Below are 12,756 nucleotides of genomic sequence, written 5' to 3'. Positions count from 1 at the left end.
ACTGAACTGAAAGTAATCCTAATTCTTTTTCCTAGTATTCTTATTTTTCTGTAATATAGGTCAAATAGGATGGAGTAACTTCATCTCACTAGCATATTCAAATAAAATACCCAACTCCAAGGAGTCTAGTATTCCAAGAAACAATTTCAAGATATACTTTACTTAAATCGGCTCTTACAAACACTTTCGTATCGTCATTTGATAAATTTATTTTGTCATTTCTATGAAACGGTTCAAAGGTTTCGAAATGTGGATTCTGCAAAAAGAAGCAATTTAGTATTTATAGTTTACTAGAGTGTGGGTGTCTACCTCCTGAGGTAGAGGTGGAGGTAGATAGCCTCTACATTAAGTCAGAATATAAGCTATTTTAATTCCAAATTTCATTTAATTCCGTGTAGTAATTTTTCCGTCATTGAGCAACAAACATTAGACATTAACTAACTTACATTCTACATGTATATCTACCTACATTTGTAATCTGAGTTTTATTATGAAAATTCACACCGGTAAGTATTCGATTGAATGCAGAAGAATATTGATAATATCGACCTTTGTTAAAAAGATCTTGTTCTAATTAAAAAAACACAATCATAAGATGAAGTAAAACGATCTACGTGTTAGTTATACTGGGACATGTCAGCTTCAGTTTCGATGTCAACACACTATAAATCCTCGTTTTATTTTCATCATCGTAAATTTTACAGTAATGACACATTTACGGATTTCATTACGAAGAATTAAAATTCAATGTTTTGATTGTTTAAAGAACTTCGTGAAACTCGTTTGTTATCGATGCAATAGTAAATTGAACGATTACAACTTTCAATTCCAATTAAAGCAAGAATAAGTATGTAATTTTTCGAATCAATTTCAAATTTACATTTTTTTTTTTCTATTTTCGCTCATTTTCTATTTGTTATTCATAATGAAATATCGGTCAACTAAAGTAGAACCATGCGAAATGTTATGATATAGCATTATTCCAACCGATTTTTAAAAGGCGTCAATTATATAACAAATTAAATTATCCAACAATATATGATCCTTCACGCGTGTTTAGATTAAAATATTTGTAACAGTCGGCAACTATTCGGGGGCGATTGATTTATCAGGACTGAGAACGCCTGTATCGTAGTGATGTATGAGTCTTTTGAGACTACCACAGATAAAACGTAAATAGAGAAATTTATCCAAATCTATACTAATATTATAAATGTGAAAGAAACTCTGTTTGTCTGTCGCACTTTCACTGCCAAACCAATGAACCGAATTTGACGAAATTTGGTATGAAGCAAACTTGAACTGCAAGGAAGGACATAGTCTCCAACCTCTAAAACGCGAGCGAAACCGCGGCGGCAACTAGTAAAATAATAAACATATAAATTAATATAAATAAAGTAAAAGGTAAATTTGTAATATGAACTGGAAAGTTTTTTTGATGTGGAAGAATTATTTTCGAATCTACGTTCAGGAAACCAATATTTGTAAAAAGTTTTATTTATATAAAATAAAATACTGTATAAACTTAATTGTATTTAATAGTTATTATAAGTAAGTAAATGTTAATATTATTTACATCATGTCTTAATAAAAAAAAAATTCAAACTATTTTACAAGCATTTTTACTAACATTTGAATTAAGTAGATTATTTATTATAAAACTTATTCCGTTTACAACATTAACCATATTTATAAGTTTTCTCTATATACATCTACTCTTTACAACACGTGCACAGTTCCAAAGGTGCGATTTGTAAGGCCAAAGCTCTACACAAATTCGATGCACACGGGAACAGAGCAGACATGAATTTTGACTAATATGTATTACATTTTATTGTACGACTATGAAATAAAATTGCTTTAGCTAGTATATAGGCTCAGTCGATCGTGATGATTTATTACGAGATGCAGTTTGAATTTTATCGTTCAAATCGATATAGTATCTTACCTTAAATATGTTTCCTGTTGGTAAAAAATATCCATTTAAATTTTATGTTGGTTTAGTTTAGGCTTCGCCCGCTAGAGTGGACAAGGGTGATCAAATCAAATCAAAATATACTTTATTCAAGAAGGCTTCACTTTTGAATCGTCATTTAACAAACTATATTATATATAATCTTGTATCGAATAATATGCCCTCTTTACCAATGTATTTTTTACAAATGATTTGAATTTATGGAACTGCAAAGTCAAAAATGTCTGCGGATTTTTGTTATATATGTTCGGCTATGTTAGGTACTCATTATCCATTTCTGTACTCCTGGTAATATATTGATGGCAGAATTTAATGATAATCTCTCGAGTAGTCATATTAACATAATTCGTTGGAATTCCATTTGAATGTCAATTTTCAAATTTCGAACTGTACTTTGTTGACAGTTGTAACTTGTAAGCTTTACAATATCGCCCGAACGTAGCTAACAATTTAAATCCGCTTAATTAAAACTTCTCGGGTCTCGTTCCGCGGATCTTTACCGATTTCATTGTCAAGTCGTCAATTATTTCATTCCTAACGATTTCCACTTAGCTCTTGTTAACTAATCGTTAAAAATAAGTATTTATAAGCCATCAGGCGTGTCTATACCATTCGTCCGATTAAGTCGAAACTTTGTACATTATTGTTGATACTTGTGTGAAGATAAGATGAGATGCTTAAGACATTTTGAATAGCTTATGTACACTCACTTCTCGATACAATTCAAATTCCAAACCGGAGTTAGTTAATTTTACATTCAATTAATCTCTAATCCGAGATGGTCCAGTAGAACAAAGACTAGATGGTTAAAAAAATTGAATAGAGATCATATTACGCTCGTCGAAAGAGAACATCGTGAGGAAAATTGCTCGTCTGATTAAATGAATGACGCAAGTCTATATTTATGAGGATATTAATTAAACAGGGTAGTTTGCATCTATAATCTGTATTTCAGTAATGATATAAGTTATATCAGTCACGTTTTAACCCAGAATTCAGAGGTTGCAAAAAATCTGGTCGCCGCGCGCTGGGGGGCGCTTCGTCGATCATGGTCAAATCTTGGAACATCGCTGAAGTGCCTCAGATGATCGCTTAAAAATCTTTCCGAAGGGAGGGATGATTGCCAGAACACTGCATGTAGCCGGGCGTTTATTGTGCTTACTGTAATTGAGTAGAATCAAAAAGCTATCGTTTTATAAGTTGTCTTTCGATACGTAATGGGTGTATTCGCTTTTGTTGCTCTACTTTAATTTTATCCATGCGAAGCCGGGCGGGGTTGTTTGTTAATGTGTGTACAAGATAAGGATTAAGACAAGAAAACTGTTGGTACTGAACTACTAAGCCAACCTCGACCAACAACCAAGTTACAGGCCCAAAGGACATAAAATCTCAAATCACGTACTTGACGTATTGGCGACGCATATGCAGTATGAGTAGTATTATATTATACAGTACACTCAAAGATACTACTTACCATCTAGTGATTCGTTCTGCCTTACGTAAATAAGTTTACACGACATTTCCTGCTATACGATCGTGGTTGGAAATACGAGCGCATTCAGCGGTCACACGTGCCACAGACAAAAGTGGACGTGGTTCCAGTGGGAATTGTGTCAAGTGCGTATCGAACCTTTGAGACTATGAACTAAATTAAAGACATAAATTTCATGAAAGTCCATGACGATCCTATTGATTTAAAATACTTTATAAACCGTCTGGGTTGGTACCCACTCATTAGATATTCTACCGTTTAACACAATACTTAGTATTTTGCTCCGGTTTGAAGGATAAGTAAGTAAGTGTAACTACAGTCACAATTAATGTAACACCTTAGTTTCCAAGGTTCGTGGCGCATTAGCGTTGTAGGAATTGGTTAAAATTTCCTACAGTGACAATGTCTGACCATTTACGATCAGGTGGCGCATTCAACCATCCGCCTGCCTATGTAATAAAATTTAAAAAAATCCTCGTCGGTACACGCTTGTGCTATTATTTGCATTTCATTTCTTTCCACTAACAACTTTTGCATGTTGTAAAACCACGTAGCTTACAATCACGAATTTTTAACTACAGGGCTACAAATAAATTTACTGACGATGGAAAAGAGTAATCCCGAACAAGATAAACAAGGGAAAGCCTTGTTTAAAATGCAATAGCAAAAAAGTATGTAGGTACTATAGATTTAATTGATCAAAGTCGTGGTCTAAACTTTTAAATTAATACTATGTATTGGATGACATATTGTTACCTTTTTTCTGTGGGTATGGATTTGAAGAAAACAGTTTTGTTATATAACTATTTAATTGTAGAAACCAAAATTTATAAATATTACAATAAATTTAGTTACTTAAAGAAAGTAGTATATACATAGTAGTAGAATATATGTATATAGTAGAAATATGCTGTATAAAGTTTTTATCAAACTTCAAAACTCCATTATAAATATATTCTGAAAAGATATATGCTGTTAAAGCACTGAAGTAATAATCAATCACAAATTAAGAAACTCAAATATTAAGGTAACTCACCGATATATTCAGTATATCGAATTAGAAGTTTGAATTCGGTGTTTAACCGAAGATGTAAAAATGCAAAAAGAACGAAATCGAAAGTTCTGGAAACTTTGAAAGATTGCGGGAGTGTGGCCAAAACCACTACCAAAAGTACCCTAAGTTAAATAAGAATTATATCCATATTTATTTTATATTAAAGATATAATTATTTTATTTAATAAAAGCCAATTATAGACAAAATAAATCTGTCATAACAGATTTCCGACATGTTCAAACAAATACTAACCCTGTATTGGATGACAGATAATAAATTGATCTGAAACGATGCAAAATGACTTCCAACAAATACAACAAACGAATTAGATACTAAAATCTAATTTTAATAATTATTTCACTGCACTAATAAAATAAATATTTAAATTCAATGCCAAAATGATGTATTGCGCTAGCAATACTGATATATGGGAAGTGGGAAATGGGTTAACGGCACGGATTTTAGCGAATTGACACTTTTGTGACGTTTTATATAATTTAAAAAAAAGTTAAAATTATAAAAATATTTTTTAATGTAACAATATAAATACAATTATCTCGCTTCGTGACTAGGCGAAGAAATTGGAGACATTAGGTACTGGAGATACCAAGATTTGGCTTTGTCCAATCCATCCAGAAATCCACGATCATTTTATGTTTTATCAAATAAAAATTTGACCAAAGGGACTCGTCTGCATACATAGTTAAAGAAAGACATATGTATATCTAATATTATTGCCCGACACTAAAGTTATATTTATATAGATTATATAGTTGAAGATATACGATTATTCTGAACGAAAATATACTTCAGAAAACTGCAGTAACATAACTTATGTCTGTATAATAAAGTCTCTGTAAAAACATCTGTGTGAAGGTCACGCTTCTAAGCAAAGGTTCTGGTAGGGAATTCATGTATATCTACCAAACTCATTACAATTTGAAATGATATTAAATATTCTAAGCAAAAATAATAAGTAGACCTTTTCAACATGAATACTTACAGAGACATTAATTATTATCATTCCAAATACGAATCCTCCCCTCTCACATCTGAACCCACTCGAGCTCAACTCCGGAATTTCCGCAGGACGTAATGAAAAATGGATCAGACATCTATCATAAACTCTTTTCCGCGATATTTCGGAACGCAAAAACTTACAGTGAACGTGAATAATGTCACGCGAAATTAAATCCCCGAGCTATAAAGAGCAGATGACGGCTTCGTGGCTAACTTCTGGATTTTAACCGTACTTGCGACACTGAATTTAAATCGGCGTTTAGAAGATTTCGAGTTTTCAAACCAATTTTTGTTATCACGCTCCTTTGTGGAGGAAATTTTTCTAGTCGTATATCCGTAATAAACTCACTTCATCTTTTATTGAGGTTCGTATCAAATATAATATATATATATATATATATATATATCAATCATATATCTTCTATACATATAATAAAATTGGAGTGTTTGTAATATTAAAATAACCGCGTTTTACTAAATGCATATGTATATATACACGGTACATATACCTAAATAACATTTTTTACTATTTTTGTCTGTCTGGCTGTCTGTCTGTTTGTTCCGGCTAATCTCTGGAACGGCTGGCTCGATTTTGACGGGACTTTCACTGTCAGATAACTGATGTATTAACGAGTAACTTAGGCTACTTTTATTTTAGAATTATATGGAAAAGAATAATAAAGTCACGCTTTTTTATTAAATTCAAACGCGCACGAAGTCGCGGGCACAGCTAGTTAAACATATTTTTTTAACATTCTCTTACAGAACACGATCGTGTTATTTCAGAAATTGATAAGCGACTTTAATTAAAATAATTAATACCTTGTGATTGACGATTGATTTAAAGGATACGTAGATCAAAAAACGGATTGTGAGTTTATATTCAAAATTTCAAGAGGTACGAAGTGATTTCTTACAGCATAGCACTACATTTACTGTATTTCGATTCCTAAATTTTATACTTACGTTTGCGTAGTTAGATTTCGTATATAAGTAATTCTGCTTAAAATCAATCCGTACACGAAGCTCAAGTTTAAAATGATTATATTCCTTAAGTCTAGTAGTTACGCTGGCTCACTTACTTACAGTACGTTTGGTAGAACATGTGACTAGTGCTATTTACCAAGTTTTTTTAAGTAACTGAACTTAAACTATAGGAAGAGGAAGACCTTTTAGAGAAATTAATCTAAGAAGGATCACGAACTTTTGTTTGATATGTGCCTGGGAGCCGTAAGTTTTTATCTCAAGACCAATGCCATCAGACTCAAATTGCGTGGAAAATAATTCTTTTATCCTCATAGATTTATATCGTAACATGACAAATATATATTTTAAGCGTCGGTAAAATTTTTGGTCTGATCGTCAGTTCTATTTGAAAAATATATATTTATATAAATATAATATATAAATTTGTTCCAAATAAACAGTTATTATTAATATTTATATATTCCTAAAGTTTATGGTAGATATTTATTGAGGTATGTATATTTCTTCGAAAATATAAACTATAAGTTACACTGTAATTTCAAAGACATGTTACATGATATGTTTAATATATTATGGAATAACATCGATCAAAGATAAACGCAATCACTATAAACGCTGTATATGGGCTTTGTCTCCTTATTTTGAATGTGGAACTATTGAAAGAAAAAGAGAAAACAGAGAAGAACATTGATATGACGTTAATTCACCCAATATACTTTTATTTGTAAAGACGATAAAGGTTAGTTTAAAAAATTAGATAGCGTTAACTCAAATGAGTTAAAAATCTATAATTTAATATTAAAGGAGGATTTATTTTGAAGTCAGATGTAAAAGTTATTTATATTCATGAGTTAAAACCCTTACCTTATCTCTCAGCATGTCTCGCACCCTGGTTGCCTGATGTCGACTCCTGTGTAGCTCCAGCTGCAACTCCAAGCACCGCTCCTGCCAGTTAACAGACTCTAGGTCCGCTGCCGCAAGTTCATACTCTAAGGGATCCAGTCGAGAAGAATGAGCAAAGGGCCTGAAAAAAACGAAAAGTTTTCATTTTATCTGATACCTATATCTGCTAAAGTATTACAAAATTGAAGTCCGCATCTTAAGTTTCAGTCAATTTTAAGTTGATCAGAAGACAAAACAGATGCTCATGATGCGATACGAGTAAACTGAAAAACCTTTACGAAGTAACGTTTAAATTAAATTTTGTCCGATTAGTCGCTCGAGTAAAACTGTTTTTAAAAAATGTTGCCATATTTAAGTCAGACTATTATGCTTAAGTTAAATAGAAGCTTCAAGAAAAACCCTCTCGATATTTTAATTGATTAAATTTCGTTAAATATATTTCAATTCTATTTCTTAGTTAAGATAATTCTCACGACATAAGAAGCTAGGGTACCATAAATAATTTTGCAGTTAATCAATTTACCGCAAAGTTTTTTACTAAAATAGTAAAGTGTTTGACGTCGACTGGAGGTTGCAAGGTTTTTTGCTTTTCGTTGATTAAATTTAAAAGTTTAATTATGTATAAGTAATATCTTAGTCTCGGAGACTAATATTGTCTATTGTCTGATTTCTTTTAAAAAACAATCCTACAGCCGGTCAAAGAACTCTTCTAATAGAGTAATTGAATGAGTGACAGAGACACAAGGTTTTGTTAGAACGGGACAAATGATGTTGATTGTGCAAACTAGAAGGATAGTAATTACTTATACTTATAAGATTGATTTAACGTGTTTTTATTTCTGATTCTTAGACTAAAGTTTAAGATTTTTTTTAAATTATAATCCTATATTTTTAGGTTTATATATAATAACATTCCCTTAGTGTAGGCATGTTAACCATTTTTAAATACTCCCTAATTAAGACCTTTGTGTTACTTTTTCTTAAAAAAATAATTCTAGCAATTCCCCAATTTTCGCTTCTGTTTCATTACACTACACTTAAGCACAACTGTACCATCTGCACAATTCAATTCATAAAAAATAGTAACTTCGGGGTTTTTTATGGCATTGGTGGCAAACGGGCAGGAGGATAACTTGATGGAAAGTGACTCCCAGCGCCCATGGACATCTGCAACACCAAGGGTCCCAAGTCGTATCGGTTCGGAAAAACCACTGGCGAAAGCTGGTTCCACCGAGTTCTGTGAGATAATGGTTGTGCGAGGCAAAGAATGCCTTAAAAATCACGCTGTCGTTACTTACCGGTATTTTATAAATATTTACATTACGATCCGGTACATTCAATTAATTTATCTATTAAAATGACGCTTCAAAACTGCTCGTATGAGTCCGCTTAGTTAAAGTTGTGTGTTTAATATTCTAATTATATTATTTTATACTTTTACATTATACACTTATTAACAAACATTCATTACTATGCTTTTAGCATTCCAGTCAACCAAATAACAAATGTTGCTAGTTTGGTAATATAACTTTTCAGGGCCACAAAAATCATTTGCAATTCCGATTGAATCAAAATTTGCAATCTGATAACACGCAAATTGGAAACGACTTAATCCTTCAATTTGTGTGCGAGGACGTCATACCAACATCAGTTTCTGTTATGTAAAGTTCATTGAACTACAATTATATAAGTACATACATATAATGTGTATTATTTAATATTACAAAGAGGAATGATTTACTTGGGCTTTATTAAATCTTTGAAGAAGATATTAATGTAAGAATATTAATATAAAGGTAATGTCAACATTACGAATGATTTTGTTTAAATAAGTAACAAAATAAATAATAAAATTCACTGAACGAATGAATATCTTTGAATGTTTTATTCAGTACAAAGTTCTACTGTTAAGTTTGTAGATGAATAGAAAATATATGATTTAAATAAAGTTAAGACCATTTCACTTTGAGATGTTTCCAATTTAAAATTATAACAGGACTGCAACTAGATTCCTTCAGATGATAAGAATACGCCTTAGAAAAAGGTTGGGCTTTGTGCAAGCCCGTTTGTCAGACGTGGCAGATCCGTTCATCATATACGAGTATTGTACCTCCAAACAGCAACATTTGGTAATGTTTTATACTGGTTTGCAGGGTGAACTACTGTTTTTACACTGTCCTTAGAGCTGAACTGAACTGGTCGGAACTGAACTAAGATATTGTGATGTATTTATGATAATGTGTTGTGAACTAAGATGTGTCTTAACTAGTGCCTGAAAAGGCCTTAGGGACATAACATCTTAATTTGCAAGGCTAGTGTCGCATCGAACATATGAGAAATGATTAATATTTCTTAAAGTACCAATGTCTGTGGACAGTGGTTACCATCTGTTGATCTATTTGCTAGTCCGCCATATAAGTAATTGGCGTTAAAAATAACTATTTATTTTTGTTATATTTAGTACAAATCAAAGTTCAAGCTATCACGCTGATTCATAGCAAATATATACTCATATTATAAGTTTCTGTCTGGTGCCAAATGATGGTATGAACTAAGCTTGAACCTCAAGGAAACACATAGACTTTATTCCGTTAGGAATTAAAATACTTGGACTGTGTGCGTCTCTGTCCAATCAAGCCTTGTCAATTATACTCACCGACTATCTTTAGTCTAGCGCTTAGGTCTTCCTAACGGCTTGATACATACTTCGGAAAACAATGAGTTTAGTTACGCAGCCAGTAATTTAACTTATGTCATTTAAAGTCAAAGTCAAAAATCTTTATTCAATATAGAAATGCTTACACTTGCTTATTGATTGTCAAAAATCTACCACCGGTTCGGAATTTAGCACCTCGGACCTGAGAAGAACCGGCGAAAGAAACTCAGCGGGATATATATATATATTTTTTTTTTTTTACCATTTTTTTATTTCGAACACTACCTTAATTTAGTAGCATGTATGCTATACAATTTTTATAAATATTATATTGACACTGTTTACATATTTACTTGAATATAGGAAAGATTATTTTAAACACTTTAATTAAGTATTTTATGATCAAATATAAATGCACTGTAATTAAATATTGAAATAAAAAAAGTTACGCTTCTCGGAGTTTGAAACTTCGACCGTAAGACGTTTTTATTCACTAGGCTAAAGCGAATACGTACTGAACCTATGTACAATACCACACGCATGCATAAATATTCCACCGCAAACGTATTACTGCTGCATTAATATGGGATAAAGTTCATCAATTTAAATGGACCATATTTTATCCGCACGTAATATTACATATTGTAAATCGCGTTTACACGTAACGATTTTCTGAGATTTTGTTGATTGGTAAAAAATTCTTGTCCAACCTTCATAGAGTTTAACAACCACAAAACACGTTAAATATGGCAATATTTCTCTTTGTCTAAAGATACCTTTTACAGGGAATAATTTTCTTTAATTCCATAATTTATAATAAAGGTGATTGGCTTTACCGAACTTGTTTTAGAGCTTGATTAGGTAGACAATGATCCGTCTCCGTCTTTCAAATAGAGAAATAATAAGTAGTAAATAAATTATAAGAAATGATTGTTTAATTAAACAATGTTGTAAAGTAAAACCAAAATAAAAAGTAAGTTTGATCATAGGTATTCTCTACGGTAATCAATAACATATTTATATTATAAGCCTCTATAGTTCCATTGTTTTTCCGGCAGTTTAATGATGTGATATAGCGGATATCACCTACTCATAAAACATACTACAGGCAAACAGTAGTACTACAGAGCCGAGACGGCCCAGTGGTTAGAACGCGTGCATCTTAACCGATTATTTCGGGTTCAAACCCAAGCACCACTGAATTTTCATGTGCTTAATTTGTGTTTATAATTCATCTCGTGCTCGGTGGTGAAGGAAACCTACATGTGTCTTATTTCAACGAAATTCTGCCACATGTGTATTCCAAAAACCCGCATTGGAGCAGCGTGGTGGAATATGCTCCAAAACCTTCTCCTATAAGGACTGCAGTGGGAAATTTACAGGCTGTTAATGTAAACAGTAATACTTGATATGATTGTGTTCTTGTTTCAAGGGTGATTGAGTCAGTGTAGCTATAGGCACAAGGAATATAACAACTTAGTTCCTATTAGTCGTATATGTGCCTGAAGCTGTAGTTTATGGTATATTGGTGACGTAGGAAATTATGAACAATTCTTAAAGCGGCAATATTTGACAGTGGGGACCAATGTCATCTGGTGACACTTTTGTAAGTCTGCCCGCCTATTTCGCAAAGACAAACTATACGTTTTACATAATCACATGTAATGTATTGTGTATAAATACATATTATTTCGTATTTTACATTGCGAAATGTGTCTTAGTATATATTTCTATAGTTTTTACTAAAAATCGTATCGAAATCGTATCGTTCACGGACGACGTAAACATCACCCTTAACTCATTCATCGCTCAACGACATTATCTGCTATTAATCCAGCACAAACTCGTCGTATCATTTATTTTCAATAATTTACTCGTTGAAATTACGTTATTACAAAATGAGTTCAAGTAAATATTGGTATCGACTATTTTAATTAAACTGAATGTTTATTTACAAATCATCACTGAATATTTGCCTTGTAATAAAAAAATCAAACACAATTTTCATTTCTATTTGATGATAATGTATTTTTAACTTTGTAGGAGTTTCTTGCCGGTTCTTCTCGGTTAATTCGACATTCCGTACGGATTGAATAGACTATATTTTGATTTTGTGTATGCGTTGCGATTACATGCCTTAATCTTGATGTATTGACAAACGAACGAACTATTATTTTTGAATTAAATAACCTCGTACTGCGCTAACATATGTACATACGAGTTCCGTATAAAATCGCGATTTTCTATTAGAAATCTTGGATAAATAACGGATACTTGGATCTGCTGATTCTGATATAAACACTTAAAGTAAGACTATTGATATCGTGACTATAAATAGTATTGTCTTGATGTTTAATTTATATAATAAACTTGTATACATAAATCAGGTATAACACGCAGGCTCACATTATAAAAGAGAAAAACCAGCAATGATGGAAAGATACAGTGTATTGTAATGAATTTCCGCATTTTTTCAAATATTAAATTAGTTATGTAATATTATGTATGTAAATTATGTCTGTACATTACGCGTTCACGGCCCAACCACTGAACCAAATTCGATTAAGTTTGGATCCCAAGCCTACCTTAGAGTTCAAGTTCACTCATACTCAATCATAGGCTACTGTTTTATATTGTCTAACAACTGACGATCAAAGCCGCAGGCGAC

At 32.0% G+C, this 12,756-nt stretch overlaps 1 protein-coding gene across 9 annotated transcripts in view; it reads right to left on the bottom strand.

Annotated features, from left to right (window-relative positions):
* LOC113399630 (uncharacterized protein) overlaps nt 1–12,756 on the bottom strand; it is a 325,751-nt gene that overhangs the window by 239,128 nt on the left and 73,867 nt on the right. For all 9 annotated transcript variants that reach the window (XM_064217105.1, XM_064217108.1, XM_064217112.1 and 6 more), the window contains exon 4: nt 7,394–7,553. In XM_064217105.1, the coding sequence (XP_064073175.1) occupies nt 7,394–7,553 (160 nt within the window). The remainder of the gene's footprint in view (nt 1–7,393; nt 7,554–12,756) is intronic.

Source organism: Vanessa tameamea, chromosome 15 (assembly GCF_037043105.1).
Source record: "Vanessa tameamea isolate UH-Manoa-2023 chromosome 15, ilVanTame1 primary haplotype, whole genome shotgun sequence".
In the NCBI taxonomy this organism is placed as follows: domain Eukaryota; kingdom Metazoa; phylum Arthropoda; class Insecta; order Lepidoptera; family Nymphalidae; genus Vanessa; species Vanessa tameamea.
Note: the sequence above shows the minus strand (reverse complement) of the source record. Positions and strands in the feature narration are given on the sequence as shown.